We start from the raw sequence: 24,889 nt of genomic DNA, 5'->3' as shown, positions 1-24,889 counted from the left end.
GTCTGGAACCAATCCCCCCCTGCTCATACCAAGGGACGACTGTATTTTCAATCTGCTGTTGGTTGAGGGGAACCCATGGATAGTGAGGACTTAGTGTATTGCAAAGCCCACAGTCAGGGGGAGGGGCTACTGAAGGGCATGCATACCTGGAAGCAGGGGTGATTGACAGCAGCCAATTAGAATGACTGCCTCCGGCCTCCGTCACTATTCTCTGTGTCTGAAAGGCTCTTCTCTCAGATCTCTGCATGGCTTCTTTCCTCACCTCTCTCAAGCCTTCCTAGAGTCTTCCTCAAGAGTCCTTTCCTCAGCGAGGCCTTCCCTGACCACCCTGTTTAAATTGCAATACACCCTGGATAGGCTGAATAATGGTCCCCAAAGATCTCCAGGCCCTGGAACCTATGAATGTTCATAGGTTACATGTGTCAACCAGAAACAAAACAAAACAAAACACAGAAGGTTGCAAACAAGAGTTTATATGGGGTCTTAAGAATTGCAACTCAGGCTGTACACCTGAAACTAACACAACATTGTAAATCAACTATACTCTGATAAAAAATTTTTTTAAAAAAGAAGAATTGCAATTCAGGAGACAGATTCCGGTAAAACTGAAGGAGTGTTCTGGGGAAGAGAAAGCATCAGGGGCTTATAAAACAAAAGCCACAAGGTTGTTAAAGTTGTCTGGTGAGAATTGTGATTGGCTCTGACACAAGCCAGGGAATACTTGTCCTTAAGGAATCAAGAGTTCTTTTAGGGTAAGGGTCCCACAAGTAGACAGGCTGTCATGAGTTATTTTAGGGTAAGGGTCCGATAAGTATCTTGCATTTTTGGCAGATGTTCTTTTTTTTTTTAAATTTTATAAATTTATTTCTTTATTTATTTTTGGCTGCGTGGGTCTCCGTTGCTGCGCGCAGGCTGTCTCTAGTTGCAGCGCACAGGCTTTCTCTAGTAGCAGAGAGCAGGTGCACGGGCTTCTCATTACGGTGGCTTCTCCTGTTGCGGAGCACGAGCTCCAGGCGTGCAGGCTTCAATAGTTGTGGCTTGTAGGCTCTAGAGCTCAGGCTCAGTAGTTGTGGCGCACGGACTTATTTGCTCTGCGGCATGTGGGATCTTCCCGGACCAGGGCTTGAACCCGTGTCCCCTGCGTTGGCAGGAGGATTCTTAACCACTGTGCCACCAGGGAAGTCCCTTGGCAGATGTTCTTGATGCCTATGTTAAGACAATAAATGATCAAAAGGTCAGATTCCATCCAGGCTGGGATGTGCGTAAGTCACACTTCGTCGATGGCCTCCCAGCTCCATTTTAGAGAGTTCTCTTAGCCATACTGACTCCATTTTTATTTTCCTTCTGCATATGGCAAAAGGGAACTTGCAGGTGTGATGGTTAAGGATCTTGAGAGATATCAAGGTGCGTCCTAAATGTAATCGCGTGTCCTCATAAGAGGGCGATTTGACAGCAGGACAGAAACAAAGGCAGTGCTACACTGAAGCAGGATGCCACGCTGTGGGCTTTGAAGCTGGAGGAAGAGGGCAGAGCCAAGGAATGTCAAGAATGCAGCCCTAGAAGCTGGAAAAGACAAGGAAATTGATTCTTCTCTACAGCCTCTGGAGGGAGTGCAGCCCCGCCAGCACCTTCGTTTCAGCCCAGTGAAACTAACCTCAGACTTCCGATTTTACGAATTGTAAGAAAATAAAAGTGTGTTGTTTTAAGCCACTGAGTTTGGGGTCATTTGTGACAGTAGCCAGAGGAAATGAATGAATACACCTCCAACCAGGCACAATATATCCGCTTCTGCTTTAGTTTTTTCCATAGCAGCGATCAGCATCTGATAGAATATATTTTTTGCTTATCGTTTTGTTTATTGTCTGTCTCTTCCACTAGAATGTCAGCTCTACAAAACCAGGGGCATTTTATCACCGGTTATTAAGGTCAATTTCAAATGGATACAAAAGTTGAGAGAATAGTCTAACGAAGTCCTACATACATGAAGCTTTATCAATCTTCAACTCAGGGCTGATCTTGCTTCATCTATACCCCAACCACTTCCCCTCCCACCAGTTGATTATTTTGAAGCAAATCCCAGACATCATATCATTTCATCCATCAGTATTTCAGAATGTAGCTCTAAAAGTAAAACTCTTTGTAAAAGCATAACCATAATATCATAGCACATCTCAAAAAAAAGGAGTAATACTTGCTTAAGACAATCAAAGTTCCAGATACTGTTTGAATTTGAGAGCAGGGACTTCTGTCTGCGTGGAGTTTTTATTGTTTGTTTTGTTTTTAAATTTTATTTATTTATTTGGCTGCTTTGGGTCTTCGTTGCTGCACGTGGGTTTCTCTAGTTGCGGCGAGCAGGAGCTACTCTTTGTTGCAGTGCACGGGCTTCTCATTGCGGTGGCTTCTCTTGTTGCGGAGCACGGGCTCTAGGCGTGTGGGCTTCAGTAGTTGTGGCTCACGGGCTCTAGAGCGCAGGCTCAGTAGTTGTGGTGCACGGGTTTAGTTGCTCCGCAGCATGTGGGATCTTCCCAGACTAGGGATCAAACCCTTGTCCCCTGCATTGGCAGGTGGATTCTTAACCACTGCGCCACCAGGGAAGTCCTGTCTCCTTGTTTACTTATTCTCCTTTGCTACCTCATGTGGCAAAAAGGACTTTGCAAATGTGACTAAGTTAAAGATTATGAGATGGGGAGATTACCCTGGATTATCTGGATGGGTCCAGTGTAGCCATAGTGAAAGAGGGAGCCAGGAGGGTCAGAGTCAAGAGATAAAGATGTGACAATGGAAGTATGAGATGGAAGTGATGCAAGAGCTGGCTTTGAAGACAGAAGGGGGCCATGAACCAAGGAATACAGCCAGCTTCTAGAAATTAGAAAGGCAAGGCAAGGGCTTCTTTCCCATAGTCTCCAGAAAGGAACTCAGCCCTGCTGACACCTGGCTTTTAGTTCAGTGAGACCCATTTCAGATGTCTGACCTCCAGATGGTAAGATAATAAATTTGTATTGTTTAAGCCTCCAAGTTTGTGACAATTTGTTGCAAGCAGCGAAGGGAAGCTAGTGCAGATTTTGGTACTGAAAGTGGGGTGCTGCTGTAACAAATACCTAAAAATGTGGAAGTGGATTTGGAATTGGACAATGGGCAGAGGGTGGAAAGAATGTTGAGAAGATGATGGGAAAAGCCTAGATAGCCTTGCAGACCATCTGTAGAAATATGGGTGTTAGCAATTCTGCTAGTGAGGACTCAGAAGGAAGTGAGGAGTAAGGTAGAGTAAATCTCTATAATCTTAGAGAACACTAAATCATCATAAACAGACTGTTGGCAGAAATCTAGGCAACCTCTAGAAACTGGAAAAGGCAAGGAAACAGATTCCCCCCAGAAGAACATGGCCCTGACAACACCTTGATTTTAGCCCACTGAGACCTGTTTCAGACTTCTGACCCCCAGAATTAAAAGACAATAAATTTGTGTTATTTAACCTACTAAGTTTGTGATAATTTGTTATAGCAGTAATGGGAAACTAACATATCTCTGTTATGCAAAAGAGAGATCAGACTAGTGTAAACACATACAAAATAAAGAAGCCCAGAAGAAACAAAGATTACACGGGAAAAAAAAGAAAGCTACAAAACAAACACAAAAGCACCTGTAACTAAAATATTATAAAAAATACCTAGCAAGATAATAGATGATATCACATTTATAAAATAGGAATTGGAGGCTATGAAAAATGAATAATTAAATAACAAGAAAGAGTTCTTGGGAATTCAAAATAATAGATGAAACATAAATTTTAATAAAAGGATTAGAAGATAAAGTCAAGGAAATTTCCTAGAAAGTAAGGGGAAAATTAACACAGAGATAGATAATAGTGGTGAAAAGATAAGAAAACTGAAAGCTCAAACCAGAAGATTCAACATCCAAATAATAAAAATTCCAGAAAAAGAGAGCAAGAAAATGAAGAAGAAACCAACACACACACACACACACACACACACACACACACACACACACACACACACAGAGAAACCAACACATACATATACAAGAAAATTTCCCAGAAGCAAAAGCTATGAGTCTCCAGATTGAAAGGACAGACTTAGGGTCAGAATGATTAATGAATAAAAGCTACAGTGAGGCATATCCTCATGAAATTTCAGAACCAGAGAAAGAGAGAAGATCCCAAAAGCTTCCAGAATAAAGCAAGTCAAATACAAGTTCAAAGCAGAGGGAGAATGAAAACAAATCTGAGGGGAAAAAAAAAAACCAAACAGGTTTCCTTTGTTATCCAAACTTGCATTCCAACTTAGGAAGAAAATAGATTTGAGTGACAAGGGATACATATGTTTCCAACCTAGAATTTTATACCCAGCCAAACTGTAATAAAGTTGGAGGATAAAATGAAGATATATTAAGCCATGCAAAACTCAAAAATCTTTATCTCTTCCTCTCCCTTTTAAGGGAACGACTGGAGCATGTGCTCCAGCAAAATGAGGAGTCAACAAAGAAAGATAGACATGGAATCCAGGAAACAATATCCAACACAGGGAAGTCCAAGAGAGCTTAGTGTAGACCTAGAAAGCATCAAGTCCACATTCAAGTAGGAGAAAGGACTTTAGGAGGGAGGAAAAAAAGCTTGAGTGAGCTGTTAGTAATATGGAAGATTCCATGGAACATTTGAAAAATATTAAGTATAGGTGCAAATAAAATTAAGCAAGTGACAAAGGTAAATTTAATTCTCAAAAATTTAGAAGTTTGTGAAGAGAAAATTCTAATATACTGCATGGCTCTGCAGTGAAAACATATTTACATATCACAACCTTTAAAAAATGATTGATTGATATAAAAATTATGATTTCATTGAGGAGAGGGAAAGTAGAGTCAGATTAATAGACCTCAAACTTCATCTACTATACCAGGAAATCAGTAGAGAATGTCTAAAATTGAGAAACAAGAGACAGCAACGCCAGCATATTTAGAAACATACAAGAAAATACCAGAGGAAACAGCTATAGCAATTGAAAGTGGTGGCCTCTGGAAAGCAGAGGGGAGTAGGGAGAGGTAGCAGGAGGACTGTTTTTCTTCATTACAAATATCTTAGTACCAGTACCATTTGATTTTTAAAGTACATTCATGAAAATTAATCAGCAGTGATAGAAGCGGCTATCCCTTATGGGGAGGAGACATGCATATATTGACTGGGAAGAGGCATGATGGAACTTCTGGATGATGGGAATGTACGTCAGCTTTACTCAATAGAACTTTCTGGGATGATGAAAATGCTCTCGATCTGCACTGTCCCAAATGGTAGCCACTAGCCACATGTGGCTACCGAGCACTTGAAAAGTGGCTAGTGTGACTGAGGAATTGAATCCTTAATTTTTATTTAATTTAAATTAATTAAAAATAATTAAAATTCCCACATGAGTTGTTTTGGACATTGCAGACAATGACAATGTTGAAGTTTTATGATTTGTAAAGAAATACAAATCAGAAGAGAGAAAGGGTTCTGATCTGTCAAAAATCTTCAAGGGGCAGTTTATGAAATAAAAAAGTGGGGAAGAAGTGAAGGGAAATCACTCTTCAGGGTCAGACCTTCAGAAAGTCCACATGGATTTCCAGTAGATAAAGCCCTGTTGAAGATGATCTCACAATCCATAATTTCAATACACGTGAGGAAACGAGCCACCGCGAGGGAGAGTCAGCAGACACACCAAATTACAGGAGGAGACGGCACCAAACTTCAGATGATAGATTTTCAGACATTTTATGTCTTTAAGCTTAAGGACGCTTAAAAAGAAGAATCCAAAACATGAAAAAAAAAAAAGGTCAAGACGCTACAAAAAAAAAAAAAAAAAGCAGGCATATTTGAAAGAGGAAGGATTGGATTCACATGAGAGAAATCCCTTCCAAAGGGGCTACTTTAAGATTGGTTTACCAAAAATAGTAACAATGAGGAGAATTATTAAGTTAGAATGGAGTTCAAAGAGAAGGAAGTCAGTTTCTGTGCAAACTACCTTTATTCATAATGAAAAAGTCCCCATTTTGTTATAAAACTGGAACTGTGTAAAGGCACTTGACTGGGGAGAGAGGGGGACAGGGATGCTGATAGAGACTAATATGCCTCACCTGGCCCCTGAAGGCTGTTGGTAGAGATAGTGGCAGAGGTGACTCCTGGGAAAATCCAGCGGCGGTGACCCACTCCAGGCCCCGCTGGGATGGTGGGTTGCCTTGCTTTTGGGGGGCGGGGGTGGGTGGGAGCAGGAGGCACTTTGGACAGGATGTGATTTGGCAAATGGGGGGGGTCTCTCTTGCCCCCAGTGATTCCCAGCCCCACCACGACCTCCCACAGCTAAGGCAGTTTTCTAAATTTCAGGCTGGGGTTCTCCTTCTCCCCAGGGCTTCCAGGGAAGCAGAGAGGTGCTGGCAAGGACCTCGCCCCTGCAAGGATTTGGGGCGCAGAGAGATGCAGCAGTAAGGGAGGAGAAGTTCTGGAATGAAGGCAGCTGCTGCTTTCTCCTGTCTCCCTTCGAAAAGTCCTTCTCTCCAGCTAGACCTTATTCCTCTGAGGCTTCACCCTGGGGAAGAGCTGAGGGAAGACGGGCTCTTCAGACACCAGGAGCTCCCACCCCTTCAGTCCACCCCAAACTTAATACAGTCACCTGATCCACCCCCAAACACGCGGACTGTCTCCATCCTCCCATCCCTTCCTAATGGACTCTCTCAGTATCTTCCAAACCACACCAGAATCCCCTGTCAGCTGCAAGCACCAGCTGGAGCCTTCCAATCAGCAGCAGGCTTCATGAAATGGAGTATTTCCGAGTCTCCCATACAGCCATAAAAAAGACGCCCGCCTCTCCCTACCACCATGGCTGTCTGGTTGGGACCCACCTCCACCTATTCCCCAATTAAAGGAATCGTCTTCTCTCCCAGGAATATAATGGGATCTTCCTGGTCTCCTCCCCTAATCTAGTAGTATCTCCCTCAGTTCTACCAGGATTTTATTAATGGATTCTTCCTCACCCTGCCGAATGCAGTGTAACAAAAACTTCCATGCCTGTAATACACAATCCTTTAACTCCCATCACCAAGATGGGATTCTTCATGACTCTCCTTGGCTAGAATACATTCTTTACCTCCCCATGAATATAATTAGGAATAATAAAAATATTTGATTGAGCACGAACCAATCAAATAACTAGGAAGGCAGTACTGGTGAGTACCCCACGAAGTACCACCAGTAAGTGGCTCTTCCTCCCCTAACTAAAAGGGGATCTCCCTTACCTCCCCCGTTATTATAATGGGCTCATCCTCACCTCCCCACAACCGATAATGGACTCTTCTGACCTCCCCTCCTCCCCAATGTAATGCACTGTCTCTCTTGCCCTTTTTCCCCGTGGGATCACCCCTTTCCTCACAACATCGCTTCTGGGCTCACCCCGAAGTAGTTACGGGGCACGTAGCCCTCCTGGCCGTGCAGCGTGGCCCACCACCAGTCCGTCTCCTCTGGCCCATCCCTCCGCAGCACGGTGACCGACTCGCCCTCGCGGAAGGACAGCTCGTCTCCAAACTCAGCGCTGTAATCCCAGAGAGCGTACACCACTCCGTTGTACATCAGCCCCATGCTCTGCTCCACGTCTGAAACATGAAACCGCAGGGATCGTCAGTGCCCAGTTCAGGGGGGCCGGGAACACTCAGGAATATGACACGCTGGGGACAGGGACAGACCCTGAGATTTGGCGCCAGCCTCACCTTGGGGAATGAGCCGCTTGAAAAGTTGTGTACCCCTGTCTGGAGAGGGGGGCCTGAGCTGGAGTCAGCTGCCAGGACCGACAGTCTCTAAAACACTGGGGTGCCATCAAGCCGGGCCATCAACCCCCGAGGCAGGGTCAGTGGTCCCCATTTCCACTTATATCTGGTTAAGTCCCTGTATCACTCCTAGAAGTATAGTCGTCTGCACCCCCCCCGTAAGTGGTACAGTCTCCATAGATGACGCAACTCCTCCTTCAGATGGTTCAGCCCTACTCCTCCCCACAAAGGGGTCCCAACTCCCCCTTTCCAGATGGTGCAGTGCACACTGAGCCCCCTCCCCAAAAGAGAAAATCTCAAAGAGGATGTAATAATTTTTCAGATAGTATAGGCCACCCGAACCCCCCTTTAATCCCATCAAGGGTTTAGCCCCCCTTTCCAGATGGTACAGTCCACCACGCTCCCCCCTCTTTAATGGTTCAGTCCACCGTGTTCCCGTTTCTCCTCCTCTCCACACCCCCCCCCCACGCCCCCCGGCCCCCGCCCGCAAGTGTGCTGTTCAATCTCTACTTCATCCTCACAGAACTCTCCAAGTCCAGGCAGGTAGGAGGTACAATCTTCTTATCTCAAAGGCTTCATCTACCTGTGACAAATGTGGTCACAGTCCCCCTTCCCAAAGCTTCAGTGGACGGTCTACTGCCCGCCCCAGCGGTCCAGCTCTCGCCTGCGGCTGCTCACCACTAAGGCAGGTGTTACAGCCCCATGGCTCCCACCCACTTTCTGCCACGGCACAGCAGGCTGTCGTGTAGTCCCTCCAGGCTCACCTCTCAAATACATTGTCCCACCCCCAGGTCCTACAGCCTGCCTTTCCCCAACTCTCTGAGGCCCCCAACCCCGCCTTATGATACAGTTGGCCCCTCCAGGTGAGCGCTACAGCCCCTAGGCGCTTCCCCAGGATACGGCCTACCTAGTTCCTCCCATCACCTGTTTAAAGTGATGTGCCCATCCCCCAACCGGAGATATATGGTACAGCCTCCTGTCTCACTAGGAGTAGAAGAGTCCCCAAGCTCCTCCCCAGAAGCCGTGGCCTGCTCACCTCTCACCTGTGTGGTGCTGTATTTCCCACAGGTAGCAGAGCCCATGTGCCCAGCCCTACGCCAGGTAGATGGTATAGTTGGAACGTCCAATTCCCCACCCCCGTGGATGAGAAAGCAGATAAAGCGGCGCAGTCTCCACACCTGCTCTTCTCCCTACAGGTGTCCAGCTTGCGTGGCACAGTTCCCCTGTCCCCCTCTCCCTCGAAGGTGGCACAATCTGCTGCGCCCACACACCCTTCTTGCACCTGCCAGGTGGGAGGCCCAGCGCCCCACCCCTGCAGGTGGTCCATCCCGCCGGCCCCTCCTCGGTGATGCTGCCACAAGTTGGTACAGCCCCCTGCGTCCTCTCTCAGGAGCCGCAGTCTGCCGCCTTCCCCCGCCCGACATCTACCAGCTGGGTGTCCCAGTCCCCGCGACGCCCTCCCACAGAGGTAGCCCAACCCGCCCACCGAGGCGCCCCAGCCCTGCCTCGCACCTGCCAGGTAAGTGGCGCAGTCGACGTAACCCTCGCGGTAGGGGTCGCACTTCTCGATGGCGGTGGCGCCGTCACTGAGCGTGGTGGCGAAGATTGCCGCGCCGTGCTGCACCAGCGCCATGCAGATGGCCGTGTCGTTGCAGGACGCCGCGCAGTGCAACGGTGTCCTAGGCGTGGGAGGCAGGCGTGAGAGGCCGCGCTGGGGCCTGCAGCGCCTTCCCCGCCCCACGCCGGCCGCGCGAGGTCAGGACTCACCAGCCGTGGCTGTCGGGGGAATTGACGTTGGCACCCGCCGCGATGAGGAAGTCCACGATGGGGTAGTTGGCGCCGCAGATGGCGTTATGCAGGGCGGTGATGCCCTCCTCGTTGGGCTGGCTCGGGTCGTTCATCTGGACGAGCCGGGGGACGGAGAGGCTCAGTCCCGCGGCTGCTATCCAGCGTCTGCCGCCCCCACCCCGCCCGCCCTTCTGTCCGGCAGCACTCACCTCTTTCACCGCCTGCTGCACCACGTCCAGCTCCCCGGTCAGCGCGGCGTCCAGCAGCAGCACGAGCGGGTTGAGGCGCGCACGATGGACCTTGCGCGGGGAGCCAGCCTTCCGCAGCACGGAGCGCATCTCCTGGGGGACAGGACTGGGGCTTCAGCGGCTTGGCGGGGATTGCTAATATACCCATTCCTCAGAGCGGGGAAACAGAGGCTCGGGGACCAGGCGGCCACTCCAGGTCATCCAACTAGACACGGCTGAGATTGGAACCCAGGAACGTACATAGCCTGAGTCCAGAGGGCCATGGGAAGGAGGGTCCTACAGCCTCTGGTTCCCTGCAACACTCAGGTAATCGGGTGATTTTGGAATCTCGGGCCCTGAGACCTGAGAGGAAGCTTGGAGACCATGAGGTTGATGATTGTGGAAGCCAGATATTCGATCCATAGTTTCATTTCTTTTATATATTAAAAAAAAAAATGCTAGGCAGCACACATAACAAGATGTTACCAAGTGTTAATTTCAGATGTTTGGAATTAGACTATTTATCATATTATTCCTTGTGCCTTCTTATTTTTGATTTTCAAGTGTCCTACAAAATTCATTTGTTCTGAGCATATAGCATTTGTGATTCTGGTCTTCGATGTCAATGATTTCAAGATTCTGGAATTTGAAGATCCCATGAGCTACTCATTTAAAAATTCTCTGATGCTAAGTTTCCAATATGTGTGAGTCCAGAAATGCTAAGTTGTGCCATTTCAAATTGCTGAGGACCCAGGATGTTGCATTCCCAAGATTCTATGATTGAGAACTTGAATATTTCATGGTGAGAATTTCATTCCAAAAGATTGGAAGGAAATACTCAAAATGTTAATCGTGGTTCTCTCTGAATGCTGTTATTTGGGCCTCTTTATTCGACTTTTATCTATTTCTTCCTAGTTACTATGTTTGTGTGTTCCTTTCTAGTGGAAAATATTCACTTAAAATAAAATTCAGTATTATAACATATTCATGCATTAATCTATGATTTAAGATTCAAATGATGAGTCTTTCTTTAATTTTCAGTTCTGAGGACTTCAAGAATCAGTAATAACCAGGGTTTGTGTTACTTTTAAATTCTAAGATCCTGTGCAAACCTTCAGCGTTCTGGAATTCTGAAATTTTACTCTTCTGAGTTTGTGATGCCAGGATTTAATTTTTGAATTCTGTGAGTGTTCGGGTTTCTCTGTGGCCAGAACTTTGTGATTCTACAATGAGGCAACTTGACCATTTCAAGACACTGTCATTCTTCCATTCTTGATTTCAAGATCCTGAGCCTCAACATTTCTTGGCTCCGCCCTCAGAAGGGTCTGGGAATAGGTATTTGGGGGTCCATCTGGCCCCCACGTCTTCTCTGGGAATTGTTCTCCTCCATCCGTGTACCCACACAGAGCAATCAGGATTGTTCCATGTGACTACGCCCCGCCCCCTCCAAGCCACGATGCAGAGACCAGACCAAGATCAGCAGGAGACCAGCCCCTGGTCAAATGATAACAATACTAATAGTTAATAGTTAAGTGCCAGGCACTATTCTAAGCACTGTATTAATGTATTAAATCCTCACAGCAACCCTGTGCTTGTTTTCATCCCCATTCTACAGATGAGGAAACTGAGGCACCGAGAGTCTATGTGTCTGGCCCAAGGTTGCACAGCCGATAAGTGCTGTGGAGCTGGGATTTGAACCCAGGCAGCCTAGCTCTGCCGCTGGTACACTTAACCATGACACCCACAGCCTCAGAGACCAGAGACTTGTTCTTGAAAATCTGAATGGAAGAAGCTCTGACTACAGTCAGAGGACACCATAGACTTGAACTGAGAGGTCATTTTGAGTCAGGGCTGGGTGGGCCACTTCTAGCCATGGCACAGGCTTGCTGAGGTGTAAGAGGAGAGAGCAGCTCCCCAGAGAAGGCGGACATGAGAGGCTGTGGCAACTAGGGAGAGAAATGGTGACTGCCTGGATTCAGGCAGGCTTTTCAGACCCCAGAATAAACCCTCTGTCGTGCCAAGACGAAGTCATTTCCAGGTTGGGAGACTCTAAGATTCCTGAAGGGAAGCCCTGGGGGGACAGGTCACCGGAGAGGAGCAGAGAAAATCTCTATGTGGCCAAGATTTCTGAATGCCCCTCCATATAATGTTCTCCCTTTCTTCTGAGCACAGGTACACTTAGATTTAGAACTACATTTCCCAGCTTCCCTTGCAGCTGGGTTCCTGGCCAGTGGAATGCGCCAGATGTGATGCGTGCAATTTCCAGGTTCTGTCCTAAAAGGGAAGGGATGCTTCCATATGCTAAGTAATATACCCCAGTTTCCTCCTATATTACTTACCATGCTCTGTGGCTGCTCTGGTGGGCTGCTCTGGAGAGGGGCTGGGAGTAGTATGGGAGCTGGTGGGGCTGGAGCAGGGGGCCCTGCCCTGGCCTCAGGCCCCTCAGTGATGGGACTCAGCTCAGACTCGGGCCCCCCAGGCCCACCATGACGATGGAAGAGGCGGCTGATGATCTGCTGGTACTGCTTCTTGTGGGTGGGGGGCAGGGCTACAGTAGGGCTCTGCTCCATGGAGCCCCTCCGTTTGAGGGGCCGTGGAATTTCTGCCAGCACCCGTGCCACCTCCTCCAGCTCGGGCACTGACTGTGCCTCGGGCGGCAGTGCTGGCTGCAACCGTGTGGGACTAAGGGGCCGAGTTACAGCACCTTCATCTGCATCACCAGCCTCCAGCCCTGGTGTCAGCAGCCCCTCCAGCTCCAGCTCAGGCTCCAGCTCAGTGGGAGGTTTGGGGAGGCCTAGAAGGAGCAAGAGCCCCATCAAAGGAGGGGTCCCAAGAGACCCAAGAGGCTCCCTCCCCACAACTTCCAGGACTTGCAACAAATGCCTGATTTGCTGTGTGACCTCAGGGCAGTGCCTTGCTTTCTCTGGGCTACACTTTCCCTGGGTTGTGAATAATAGACAATTATGACATCCCCCATTTAACAAGCACTTAGCATGTTCCTCGTGCTTTACATGCCTATCACTGAATTCTCACCACTACCTTGTGACGTTGATATGGCTAACACCTCATTATTACAGAAAGAGAAACTGAGTCTCAGAGAAGGCAAGTCAGTTGCCTAAAGCCACACAGCTGGGATTTGAACTCAGTCCTATCTGACTCCAGAATCTCTGCTCCTACCATTATGATAAACTTGACTTTCTAAGATTGTAAGAATTTCCTCTCCTAACATCTCAGGCAGAAAATTGCTGAGGATTTGCCTGGTGGCGCTGGGGTCAAGAATCTGCCTGCCAATACAGGGGACACGGGTTCAATCCCTGGTCCGGGAAGATCCCACATGCCGCGGTGCAGATAAGCCCGTGCGCCACAACTACTGAGCCCACGCGCCGCAACTACTGGAACCCGGGCTCAGAATAAGAGAAGCCACCGCAATGAGAAGCCCGCACACCTCCTCTGCTCGCTGTCATTAGAGAAAGCCCGCGCACAGCAAGGAAGACCCGAGGCAGCCAAAAATAAATACAGAAAGAAAGAAAATTGCTGGGACTAGAATCTTGGTACTTGTTGGTCTCCTCTCCATTTCTTGCCTCTCTATCAGAGCTTCTAAAGCAGGTAGGAATATACAATGATCATTTTATACATGATTTCATTGACTGTCCATCATAATCTATGAAGTAAATGTTATTAATCTCTCTTCACAGATGAGAAAATGTAAGCTCAGATGGGTTAATTAATTTACCCTCAGTCACACAGCATGTCAATGGTAGAGAGGGGATCAAATCCCACTCTGCTTAAATCCAGGCCCAGTGCTGCTCTCACACCAAAAACTATTAATAATTATAATGATTAATATGATAGCTATTGAGGGCTTACTATACATCAGGCCCTATTTTAAGGACTTTATATGGATTAAATAATCTAGTACTGTACCCCAATAAGGTAGGTTCTATCGCTATTCGCCTTTTACACTCAAGGAAATTGAGGCCCAGAGAGGTTAAATGACTTGCCAAAGGTCACACAGCGTGGAGCCAGCCAGTCTGACTCCAGGGTCCATGCTTAAGCACCGTGCTATCCCTAGTTCCTGAGCAAATCCCCAAGCTCATCTGGCCTTGCTCTCTGCAGGGACAATGTCTAGAAACAGGAGTCTGGTTGTGATGGGACCCCAAGCTGGTTTGGTCCCCAGCCATCTGCCCTCCCTTCACCCATCCCTCCGGAACCCCCATTGCTGACTCACCTTCACTCACAGGGGACCAAGTCTCTTGGGGGGATTGGGGGACTGGGGCAAGGGCTTGAAGCTGGGGTTGAGGCTGTAATTGTGGCTGGGACTGTGGAGGCATCTGGGGCTGGGGAAGCAGCTTAGGCAGGGGAGCCCAAGAGAAGATGGGGGAGCCAGGGAGCATGGCCCTGCTGGCCCCCTGCTCCCAAAAGGCATTCTGCAGCTTGAATATCATGCTGAGGGGGATGGGGCGCTGGCGGGGGGCACTTCGGGGCTGGGGGATGGAAGGAGGCATGGGGATGCGGCTGACAGGCTGCCAGCTTCGGGTCAAAGTGCCTGATGACCCCGCGGAGCCCAGCGATCGGCGGTAGCTGTCCACATCAGAACGCCTGTCGTTGGCCAGAAGGGAGACCTTGTAATTGCGGGGCAGAGTGGCGCTGGTGAAGTTGTCCTGGGGGAGAAAGAGGGAAGGAAGGAAGATGGAAGGGGCTCAGGTGGGAGGAAGATAGGCATAAGGGAATGAATGATAAGGGAGTGGAGGAAAGGAGGAGGGAGGTAAAGGCAAAAGGTGAGAAGGGAGAGAAGGAGGGGAGGGAAGACAGAGGGAGGGAAAGGAAAGAGGGTCAGGGAGGGGATGGAAATCCAGGATAAAGGAAGAGTCTGGGGAAGGGTACGGAAACTGCGGGCGCAGCCAGGAGGGGGAGACTAGCCCTGACTCCACCCTTGCCCACCAGCCCCCTCCCCAAGCTTCTCCGGCCCCTCACCTTCCTGGTGGCCCCCAGCGCATCCAGGCTGCTCTCTCTCCAGGGTACCAGCTGCAAGCCTGGTGAAGCAGGCCGCGCGAAGCCATCGAGTCCTGTGAGGCGAGAATCATTAGGGTCTGGGGGAGGCCTCTCCGGATCCCCCACTCCTTTGGCCTCGCACCACTCACGTTCATAGCTCGCTGTCCGCGAGGACTTCTTCTCGTACGCCACGTCCAGGTCAGACTCGTTCCAGGCTTTGGGGGGCCGCCGCCGAAGCGTTAGGTCGTCTGGAGAGAGGTTGCCCATGAGGATGGGGGTGGCACGGGGGGGCCGAAGCTGGTCCCGGACCTTGCGCCACGCCCACCCGCCAAGTTCGGCCCCCTGGTTCACCTTGCGCGCGCGGAGGTGGGGCGAAGGCGCTGACGCCAGGGCCCAGCAGGGGGCTCCCAAAGGCAGTCGGCGCATCGTAGGCTGCGGTCGGGGCGCGAGGCGAGGGCCCGCGATCGGGAAAGAAGGCCTGGGGCCCTTCGGCCAGAGGGCTGCCACGGGGGGAGCGGGCACGGCCCAAGAAGTCAAAGGACGTGGGAGGACCCTGCTGTCTGAGCGCGCCGGGGCGAGGGGAGGCCGCACGGCCTCCATCGAAGGCGCGGGGCCGGGGCGAGGGCGCGCGGTCCAGGCTGCCGTAGGCATCCGGCGGCAGGTAGAACTGGGTGCGCGGTGACGACGGCCGGCCCTTAGGGGACAGCGAGCTGTAGGGGTGCAGAGCCGGGGCGCTATCGGAGCGTCTGAACGAGATGTCTCCGCCGTCGGTGGTCGCCTTCCGGGGAGACCCGCGGCTGCCCAAGGGCTCGGGGACAGGGCTGAGGCTGTACCGGGACAGCTGTAGGGAGGTCGGGACATTGAGGGGTCAAAGGAGACAATAGTAGAGGGTTGGTAGGTCAATAGAGGTGATCGAAAATCAACCCTGGAGAGGTGGACGGGGCTGGAGATTCAGGCATAGGGAGCCCTGCGATCAGGGCTGGGGCTTGCATGTACAGTGCCTTTGTGCCGCTTAGAAAAAAACCCTTTTCTTCCGAGGGTCCTGACAGACGTCCACTTCCACTAATCCTACAAGTGCGTTTAAATAGCCCACAGCCTGCACGGCCCCAAGGGACAGGCTTGCCCGAACTCCTGGAGGAAAGAACCCGACTTCGGGGGCTCGGGTGGGGACCAGGGTAAGCAGGCTCACCCTAGCCGGCGCTCCGGCCTTCGAGCCAAGAGACGCCGCCGGCAAGTCTGACCACAGCGACTCCAACTGCTTGGTCAGTTCGTCCACCTTGGCCACCGCCGTGTCCAGCTCCATATGCTTCACGTCCATGTGCTTCGTGGCTAGAGCTGGGCGGCCGGGAGTAGCAGTGAGAACCCGGATTTCTGGGCAGGGCCCAGCCTCCCCCCCCCGCTCCGCCCCGTGGGCCCCTCCCCGCCAAGTCCCGCCCCCTACCCCAGCTCACACTGGAAGTTCAGGTCCTGAAGGTTCCGCGAGTTCTGGAACGCCTCGCTGTCCATGGTGCCGGCTGGCCGCAGCGGGGCGCCTGCGTTTGGGGAGGGGGGGGCGGGGGAGAGCCTGCTCAGGGCCCGTGCACAGGGAACCTGGGGCCTTGAGGAGCGGGACGGTGCCTTTACTCTCCTACTTCCTTCCACTGGAAGCACTGTGACCCACCACTTCCCCTGCTGGGAAATGCCAACTCCTGCAAAGCCCTCCAGGAAGGCTAAGGACAGTTCACTCTCTTTACGTGGCTCCTGGTCCATCTCTCTATCTCAGCCCTAATGAGACGTGATCATTCCTTCAACAATTAATCCATTGACCACCTACTATGTGACAGACATTATAGTGAACAGAGGTTGCAATAATAATAACTATCAATTACTGAATGCCTACTGGGGACCGAGAGACACTGTGCTAGATGCTGCGGATCTTTTCAAAAATAATGATGGTGCTGCCTACTATGTGCCAGGACCTTTGCTAGTTACTCGAGGGTATAATGAAATAAAACAACCATTTACTGAGAGAACACTGCCCCCTAGAATTGTGCCAGGTGCTTTACAGCTAATACCTTATCCCATGATCAAAACCTCCATAGCAAAAAAAAAAGTGGGGCTCAGAAACATTTGTTCCAGGTCACCCTGCAAGAAGTCAGCATACTAGATTTCACACCTGGACCTAACTTGTTATTCTGGGGCATCTCCATCAGTCTGGAGGGGCTCCAGAGGACGGGGACCACTCAGCTCTCTCTCCCCAGAGTCCCCACCCAGAGGAGACTCAGCGTGTTCACACAGACCCAGCGTCAACAGGAAGAACAGGGAGTTGGCCAGGGGTGGCTGGGCCACTGTGGCCTCCAACCCAGTGGGAAGGAGCCAGGCCACCAGGAACTAGTCAGGCCAGCACCACCCCCATCTCCATGGTAGCCGCCACGCCCACCAGCTCTGCCACCTCCCCACTACACCAACCGACCACTTAGCTTTGACTTGGGGTGCAGGCATGGGCAGCAGGGCAGGCTGGGGCATGCTGATTCTGGCCTCAGTCTGGGAAGCCTCGGAACAGAACCTGTTGGGGCTGGTGGCTCATTTGGGTGTGTTAGGATTGTGTGACCTTGGGCTAAGAGTCCCCTCCACTCCTTGGGCCTCAGTTTCCCCAACTGTGAATGGAGGAGGCAAATCAGCTATTCTGAGAGGCCTCCTCAATCTCTCCGAGGCCTAGATTCTGAAATTATAAGGACCTTGAGGTTGTAATTAAATTTCCATAGAGGCCAAAACCCTCGGCTTGAGAGTCTATTGTTTGAAAGTTCTCAGTCCAAGATCCTATCTTTGGAACATTCTAGAATTCTCCCCTTTGGCTAGCCTAGATTTCTCTGTCTTCCTGCACTGAGTTCTATCTATCCCAGGATTCTATCTATCCCAGTCTAGGTGAATGTCTGGTATAGTGGAGTTGCTAAAAGCACAATTAAGGAGGGTTCAAATCTGGTGGCACCATTGTCCCACCTGACAAGACTGCCTCAGTTTTCTGATCTGTAAAATGAGGATAAATAGCAGTCTACCTCAGAGGACAGTTGTGAGGATCCAACTGGCCAAAAGGTGCAAGAGGAATCAAGGCTCTGAGAATTGAGGCCTCAAAAAGTAGAGACTATTGGGGACTTGCCTGGCGGTGCAGTGGTTAAGACTCTGAGCTCTCACTGCAGGGGGCACAGGGTTCGATCCCTGGTCCAGGTAAGACCCCGCATTAGAATCTCAGAGATACACAGGAAACCCTTTGTGTTCACTAAAATATAAAAATGAACAATCTATGCTACCTCCAGGGCCAGCATTCTGGTAGTGAATGGTTCTTTTGGGGATTTCATGATCCCCAAATTCTAAGACGCTGACACCCTGTGGGTCTAAGGAAATGCCAGGGCTGCGCGTGCGCCGTCCCGGGTCTGGGGCGGGCCAAACGGGCGTCAGGGCCGCCAGGGGATGCTCCAGGTCACGGCCCGACCGCAGAGGGGCGGACGGACAGCTCCTGAGCTCAGAGCAGGGGAATGCGCGGCGGGCCCGGGCAGGTGCAGCATCTCCCGCGGCAGGGGAGCGGGGGGCCCGGCGGGGGGCAAGGGTGGCGCGGGCCGCGCCTCTGCTCCAGGCCCTTGTCCTCCACCCCCACGTCCTCTCCGCCGGGCTCCCCTCTCCTCCGCCCTTAGGTCTCCCTCCCCGGCATCTTCTGCACCCCAGCCAGGTTCTTTGGGGTTAAAAATCAGGGCTGGGGGGTTCCTGGAGGAATCATCCTGAGTAGGAATCGGGTCAAAGCGCCAGGCTGGTTTGGGAATACCCAGATTGGAATCCCCCAGCTCTGTCCGCATAGACAGACGTTGCGAGAGGCTCCACCCTGTCTGGGACTTGGTTTCCCCCCTCTGTGGACATCTGTGGAATGAGCTAGGGCCTCCCCCCTCTTTAAATCTCTACCTTCGGCTAGTTATTTAGCTTCTCCGTGCCTCAGTTTCCTTGTGTGTATAATGGGGGAATTAATACCTTCACCTCAAAGAAGTGTGAGGTTTGAATGACATAATTTATGTACAGAGTTTAGAACAGGGAAGGTTACAAAATAAAGTTCACACGTATAAGATTCCTAATTCCCAGGCCTGGAACAGACTGAGGGCTCATAACCAAAGTAATTTTTTTTTTTCCTCCAAAACAACCCTTTCAAATCTTTCTGAGATTCTAAAAGCCCCGAGCTTTAACCCCTGGAATCTTGACTTCAGCCCTTGGATCTCAGAATGCTAAATTCTCCCCTGCTTTCCTGAGTTCTAGCCATCCCCAGTTCTGGCCCATTCCAGGGCAGAGGAGTCCCTGGAAGATTCCAGACAGAAGGTGGCAAAAGCCTAGGGTGTGCGTTGTGCCCACACTCCAGCCTCAGTTTCCCCATTGGACTAGAGAGAAGTCATTCCCTGGGCTGGGCTCAGCAAACCTCAATGGAACTGAGACCTTTGGGCAGCTGCCGGAGACTTCTGTAGACAATGGGAACCATCCATTACCTGCCAGCCCTGAGCCTGGCACGCTGTGAGCTCTGTCTTGGCAGCCATGGTTATTATTTTTTATTTCATCTCAGGCTATCACCAGATGCCCTTCAAGCCCAGACATTAGGAAGTTCTTCCGTCTCTCATCAGAACCCCCTGCCCCACCCCTTGTTTAATCCCTTCACGTGACTCATGGGGATGGAGAGGCGGGGGAGTCGGGCGGAGGGAGGTGCCAAGCCCTGCCCTCCCCCAGCTTCAAGGACAGACACACACCTCCAGAATTAGCCTCTATACTCCCTTATCTCCCACACTACCTCAGGTCAGACAGATGGGAGTGGAGGTGACATTTTTCACCTCAGGGTCAGGGCCAGGAGCCCTAGGAGAGAAGTGAGTCAGAAAATCCGGTGGGAGTGGATGGTATCCCAACGCCCAGAGAGCGGCTGAGGAAGGGGGAGGGCAACTCCTGACCCCCAACTCTGCTGTCAGTGTGACCTCTAAGCCTCAGTTTACCCCTGTCCTCTCTGTGTAATGGCTGTATTGTGCCCGCCATGCAAGCCCCCCAGAATCCAACCCCACCTTCTGGAATTCTGCCCTGGATTCTAGAACGCCCTTTGCAAATCCCAGATATCTCCCACCTTTATGGGACAATAGGAGGTTCTCCGCCCCCTCCAGGGGGCGCTCTGGGGCGGAGATGCCTCCTCTGCTTAGGCAGTTCTGATGCCCCGGTTAATGACATGTTGGGGATCGCGCAGCGGCACAGGAGCGGTTGGAGACCTGTCCTACTCCCTTCCTGCCACCTTGGCCCCACCCCTGAGCCAGAAACTGGGGGGAACGGCGGGACACAGCCTCCAGAGGGACCCTGGTGTTTGTTCTGCTTCATTTCAGGAACCCGGGTTCCACTATCCCCACCCTACCCCTAATTCTGCTCGGAGACCTGAAGGCTCGGTCGAGAAGGCAGCTGAAGGGTGGTAGGGATGGTCGCCCATTCCAGAGCCCCAGCAGTCCGAGTCTCCCATTTCTCCCCAAGAGATCCAATACCCCAGTTCCACTCAAGGACTCAGGCTTCCGAGAGCCCCCATTTCGAGGGACTGAAACGTCCCGACGTTTCCGAGCGTCTCCGAATGTCTCCCCGGGACCAAGGCGTCCGAGCCCTCCATTCCAAGAACTCAGGCATCCGGACCCCTTCTCCTTCTGCCCAGTAAATCAGGCATCCGAATTCTAGCTTTCTAACGTTCCTGGAGTCCCCCAAGTCCGCCCTGGGACCTGGCGTCCGAGTCTCCTCCCGACCCTCCCAGGGACGCGAGTGTCGGGCTCTACCGGGGCCGCTGAACCCCGGGGCGGGGGCTGTAACTCACGGATCCGGGGCAGATCTTGGCACCGGGGGTCCTCCTCCGGCTCCGGCTCCGGCTGCGGGGAGCGGAGGACGGGGCGTGGCAGGCGCTGGGAACAGGTTAGACGACGTGACTCGGACCGGAGGGAGGCGCGTCCCGAAGGGGAGGGGGAGCCGGGGTCCCCTCGGGCACCTTGGGACTTGTAGTCCCGGAGGGGCAGGACGTAGATGGGTAGGTTCCCATTTGGATTGACCCAAAGTCCATTTCACAGACAGGAAGGGCGAGGTCGAAAGGCCAAGGGTGACCTGGCTACGTAAATCGTAAAGAGAATCCAGACCCTTACCTCGCTGTGGCTGCAGGAGAAGAGCTCCTGAGTCCCTGCCCCACTCCTCCAGGCTCAGTTTCCCCCTTCTTGAAAGAAGATTTAGACGCCACCAAAGAGGTGGAAAGTTACAGAGGCTGGGGGAGACTCACAAATCCCGCCCCCAAGGCGAGAAGAGGGCCTCGCTAAAATCAGTATCCCGTCGGGTCTCTGAGCCTCAATCTCTCCGTCGGTAAAAAGGGTTGTTGGGATCTTTACAGAATTTCCCACTAACGGCTCCCAAAGTTGGAGGCTGGGACTACGATTCCCAGCAGCTTCCACGACCGACGTCGGGCGCCTCCCAGCCTCGCGTCCTCTGGGAATTGTAGTCCCGGAGCCCGCAGGGGCAGGGCCCGGGTGTCTCGCCCACGCGCGGGAACTGTCTGACGATCCCGGGAGGAGGCAACACGTCCTCTTCGCCTGACCCTCCTCCTCTCTGAGCAGCCGCTGACTCGCTGAGAAGGTGGGTGCCCCAGTTCTAAAGTAGGATCCGAAATCTCGGCAGAGGGGGCGGGAATCAGCGCTGACACACCGGTCAGGAATGCAGTCGGATCACCCTGTCTAGCCACCGTCCCGCGGCTCCGCCCGTCGCCCTACGCTGTGCGGTCCCCGCGCGAAGGGGCGTGGGCGTGTCCCCCAAATCTGCGTTCACGTGCCGCTGCTTACACGCACCCCAAGGCAGGGAAGGGGCGCTAGTCAGGACTTCTACTCTCTCTCCCTTCCTCAAAGCCTTTAGAAATGTCCCCCCACGCACGAGACTAAATCCTCGAGGGCATCTACCCGTCTTTGGGGCCACAGCCCCGCCCCTTAGTCCGTACCGCCCCACGCGTGTCCAGCTCGGGAGTCCAGAGGCTCCGCCCCGGGATCCACAGGCTCCTCCCTCTATGTTTCCCGCTCCCCCGGAGCCCAGAGCCCCGCCCCTGGCTGATAGTTAACGCCCTCGGGAGGAATTACCCCCATTCCTCCATTTTCCCACCTCTCTCACTCAAGTTCTGAATTTCTGAGGCATCTGGGCCTCCCTAGAAGGGATTGTAACACCGAAAGCACAGTCCTGACGACCTAGACTCTTACCTGCCTCGTTAAGAATTTCAGTCCAATCGATCTTCCTGTCTCTTTAAGAGTAGATCCTGTGAATGTGGCTGCCCCTTTAAGGCAACGTTGGAGCAAATCATGTCTGAGACTGTGGGGACACCCGCCGGTACCTGGTGAGGCTCTAACTCCCGCCAAACAGGCAAGTCGGCTGCTTTTGGGAGCAGACTTTGGGTAAAAGATGGCTTTCTCGGTAGTCTGCTGTGCACAAGTGGAAATTTCCCCCACCTGTGCTCACAGAGCGAGGGGGCTCCAAGCGACACCTCCCGCGCCCTGGTGCCACGTGGACGCTCCCAGATGAGGCCCCACCCCTTTGGTTCCACGTGGTCGGCGGCGGGGCCTGAGTGGCTCTGGCTGCTAGGTCTGAGGCGTGAGTCCCGGGATGGCGGGGACCCCGTCCGGCGGTGAGTTGCTTCACGGCGGGCCGACAAGGTGCAGAGAGTTGTCTGGCGGGAGGAGAAAAGGGGGTACCCTGGAGCGTTCGGACGGAAAAAGGGACATCCTCGGAGGCAGGATCAGCGGAGAGTGTATCCGGAGATGGCGGGCAGGGGGGCGGGGAATTAGGATAGAGAGAAGATACCTTGGTGCGGGGTGGGGGGCGGGAACAGCAGTGGAGAGAACAAGGGTTGGGTCGGCGGATATAGGTGCGCCTCTGGTGGACAGACGGGAGAGGAAAGTCGCGGTAAGAGGATTGGGACCCTCAGGAAGTTGGGACCAATGGACCAATAGGCGCCCTGGAGGACTGGACCAGCAGTTAAGTGTCAGCGGACTCCCGTTTCCCCTTCTGCAGGTGCTGCTCGGTTTTCTTGTCCCCCCAACTTTTCTGCGACACCCCCAGCCTCAGAGCACACTCGTTTCTCTTTGGAGGCGTTGACCGGCCCAGATACAGAACTGTGGCTTATCCAGGCCCCTGTAGACTTCGCCCCAGACTGGTGAGTGTGGTCCCATGCCACTTAGCAGGAATACTCCTCAGCCCAGTGGCTGAACCTGGGGGAAATTTAGAGGGTCTTTCCTGGGGAACCCAGTAATGCTGCTTCTCAGCGGCTGTCCTGTCTCACCAAAAGAATCTGACCAAGTTTCTGCCCTCCCCCTTTCTCCCTTCAGCCTCAATGGGCGACTCGTGCCTCTCTCTGGCTCCCGGATCTTGAAAGGCAAGTTGGCAGGCAAGCGGCACCGCTACCGGGTCCTCAGCAGCAGTGGCCCTCAGGCTGGAGGAGGAGCAACCCTGCTGGCCCCGTCAGCAGAGGCCGGAGGGGGACTCACCTCTGCCCCGGCGCTACAGGGCAGCCTGAGGATCTTTGAGGGTCCCCAGGAATCCCTCACAGGGACCCTGCTGCAGCCCATTCCAGCAAATCCCCCACCACAGATCCCCCCTGGCCTGAAGCCTCGGTTCTGTGCCTTTGGAGGCAGCCCACCAGTCACAGGGCCTGGGTCAGTCTTGGCGTTGAAGTCACTGGCCTCCGGGAAGAGGAAAAACAAGAGGCATGTGCCAGAGGCCTCAGTTCCTCAGGAGGCAGTGAATGAGCCTGGGGCCCTGGAGGTGGATACAGCTTTGGGGTCCTCAGAGGTGGATGTGGGGAAGAAGAAAAAAAAGCAGCAGCTGAAAGACCTGGAGGTGACAGAGCCACTGGCAACAGAGCCTGCTGCTGAGATGCTGGAGCCTCTGGGAGCGCTGTCCCCAGCCACCGCCAAGAAGAGGAAAAAGAAGCCCAAAGAGGTAGAAATGGTCAAGCCAGAAATGGGGGTGCTGGAGTCCAAAGGAAAGACAGTGGAGCTGGAACTCATGGTTAAAAGTGAGCCTCTGGAAGAGACAGTCCTATCCTCCAGCAAGAAGAGGAAGAAGCAGAAGGGGACAGAAGGGATGGAGCCGGTGGAGGGGACGATAGTTGAGCCTCAGCTGCAGGTGAAGATGGAGCCACAGGAGGAAGCCATCCCACTGCCGTCCTCGAAGAAGAAGAAAAAAGAAAAGGGGTACAAAGTGATGAGGGAGCCAGGGACTGAGGTTATAGAGCCAGAGATGAAACCTCTGGAGCTCCCAGGGGAGATGATGGAGCCTGCGCTGCCACATGAAGTGGAGCCGCAGGCTGAGGCAGTTCTGGCATCCCCCAAAGAGAGAAGGAAGAAAGAAAAACGACAAAACGCGATGATGGAGCCAGGGACAGAGGTGGTGGAGCCGCAGGAAGAGGTCATGGAGCCCGAGCCTCAGGCAGCTCTAGCATCCACCAAGAAGAAGAAGAAGAAGAAAGAAGGAGGGCACAAAGCAACAGAGCCAGGGACTGGGATGATTAACCCACAAGGTGAGATGATGGAGCCCGAGCTGCCAGATGAGGGGCAGCCTGAGGCCGGGGCCAATCCGGCATCCACCAAGAAGAAGAAAAAGCGGGGCCAGGAAAGCTGGGTGCCAGAGACGGCATCCCAGGAGGAGATGCCAGAGCCACTGCTGAATCCCGAGTCTGGGGAGGTGGCTCCCACAGGACAGGAGAGGAAGAGGAAGAAGAAGCCGCAGGAGGATCCCGTGTAAGTCTCCACCAGGGAAACTGATGACTGTAACTCAGACAGGCTGAAGGTGGCCACCTGGGCCATCAGGAGGCGAGAGCAGAGAAGACTCCCACTCTCACTGACCACACCAGCACACCAGCCTGAGCCTGGACCAGGAAAGTGCTTTATTGTTACACCAAGGGCCTCCTTGGCAGCAGAGGTCATCGGGGCACTTTCAAGAAGGGCTCGTGTAAGACATCAAACAACCTTCGAGCCTGGAGGGAAGGGAGAAAGCACAGGAAGTGGTCATTAAATGAGCCATTTGTTTGATACATCAGA

The 24,889-nt window shown here is 52.5% G+C and overlaps 3 protein-coding genes and 1 long non-coding RNA gene across 13 annotated transcripts in view; 2 read left to right on the top strand and 2 right to left on the bottom strand.

Moving 5' to 3' along the window:
* Window positions 1-457: 457 nt before the first annotated feature.
* On the bottom strand, window positions 458-22,625 carry PPP1R13L (protein phosphatase 1 regulatory subunit 13 like). 9 transcript variants are annotated; one of them, XM_067020195.1, is made up of 14 exons: window positions 22,055-22,295; window positions 20,647-20,731; window positions 16,262-16,342; window positions 16,000-16,145; window positions 15,162-15,651; window positions 14,960-15,058; window positions 14,793-14,884; window positions 14,047-14,479; window positions 12,158-12,612; window positions 9,801-9,932; window positions 9,571-9,704; window positions 9,316-9,482; window positions 7,433-7,632; window positions 458-1,206 (listed from the first exon to the last, which is right to left on the bottom strand). In XM_067020195.1, the coding sequence occupies exons 3-14, from the start codon at window positions 16,314-16,316 to the stop codon at window positions 1,159-1,161; spliced, it is 2,451 nt and encodes an 816-aa protein (XP_066876296.1). In that variant the 5' UTR covers window positions 16,317-16,342; window positions 20,647-20,731; window positions 22,055-22,295; the 3' UTR covers window positions 458-1,158. The 9 variants fall into 9 exon arrangements, with proteins under 9 accessions (XP_066876296.1, XP_058901186.1, XP_066876293.1 ...); XM_067020190.1 differs by lacking the exon at window positions 458-1,206 and adding an exon at window positions 5,996-6,583 and having other exon boundaries at window positions 22,055-22,114; XM_059045204.2 differs by lacking the exons at window positions 458-1,206; window positions 22,055-22,295 and adding exons at window positions 5,996-6,583; window positions 20,966-21,438.
* LOC136793111 (uncharacterized) lies at window positions 8,218-10,802 on the top strand. 2 transcript variants are annotated; one of them, XR_010837935.1, is made up of 3 exons: window positions 8,218-8,346; window positions 9,000-9,322; window positions 9,459-10,802. It is a non-coding gene; the product is annotated as an uncharacterized lncRNA (long non-coding RNA). The 2 variants fall into 2 exon arrangements; XR_010837936.1 differs by lacking the exon at window positions 8,218-8,346 and adding an exon at window positions 8,820-8,904.
* On the top strand, window positions 21,319-24,882 carry POLR1G (RNA polymerase I subunit G). The gene is made up of 4 exons (XM_059045234.2): window positions 21,319-21,446; window positions 22,108-22,476; window positions 22,863-23,004; window positions 23,177-24,882. Exons 2-4 carry the CDS (start codon window positions 22,455-22,457, stop codon window positions 24,591-24,593), a joined length of 1,581 nt encoding a protein of 526 aa, XP_058901217.1. The 5' UTR covers window positions 21,319-21,446; window positions 22,108-22,454; the 3' UTR covers window positions 24,594-24,882.
* ERCC1 (ERCC excision repair 1, endonuclease non-catalytic subunit) overlaps window positions 24,713-24,889 on the bottom strand; it is a 44,553-nt gene continuing 44,376 nt past the window's right edge. Inside the window, 1 exon segment of the mRNA XM_067020204.1 lies at window positions 24,713-24,825. Within this exon segment, the coding sequence (XP_066876305.1) occupies window positions 24,772-24,825 (54 nt within the window). The 3' untranslated portion in view covers window positions 24,713-24,771.

This window comes from Kogia breviceps, chromosome 18 (assembly GCF_026419965.1).
Source record: "Kogia breviceps isolate mKogBre1 chromosome 18, mKogBre1 haplotype 1, whole genome shotgun sequence".
NCBI classification, from domain to species: domain Eukaryota; kingdom Metazoa; phylum Chordata; class Mammalia; order Artiodactyla; family Physeteridae; genus Kogia; species Kogia breviceps.
This window is presented reverse-complemented; position numbering and strand designations above follow the sequence as displayed.

What these genes read in the sequence shown, in the direction of transcription:
- PPP1R13L (XM_067020195.1), bottom strand. Translation starts at nt 16,316, where the DNA reads ATGGACAGCGAGGCGTTCCAGAACTCGCGGAACCTTCAGGACCTGAAC. An exon ending in TTGGTCCCCTGTGAGTGAAG is followed by an intron (nt 12,613 to 14,046) that starts GTGAGTCAGCAA and finishes TGCTCCTTCTAG; the next exon opens with GCCTCCCCAAACCTCCCACT. An exon ending in CAGAGCAGCCACAGAGCATG is followed by an intron (nt 9,933 to 12,157) that starts GTAAGTAATATA and finishes CCTGTCCCCCAG; the next exon opens with GAGATGCGCTCCGTGCTGCG.
- POLR1G (XM_059045234.2), top strand. Translation starts at nt 22,455, where the DNA reads ATGGCGGGGACCCCGTCCGGCG. An exon ending in GGCGGGGACCCCGTCCGGCG is followed by an intron (nt 22,477 to 22,862) that starts GTGAGTTGCTTC and finishes CCCCTTCTGCAG; the next exon opens with GTGCTGCTCGGTTTTCTTGT. An exon ending in GTAGACTTCGCCCCAGACTG is followed by an intron (nt 23,005 to 23,176) that starts GTGAGTGTGGTC and finishes TTCTCCCTTCAG; the next exon opens with CCTCAATGGGCGACTCGTGC.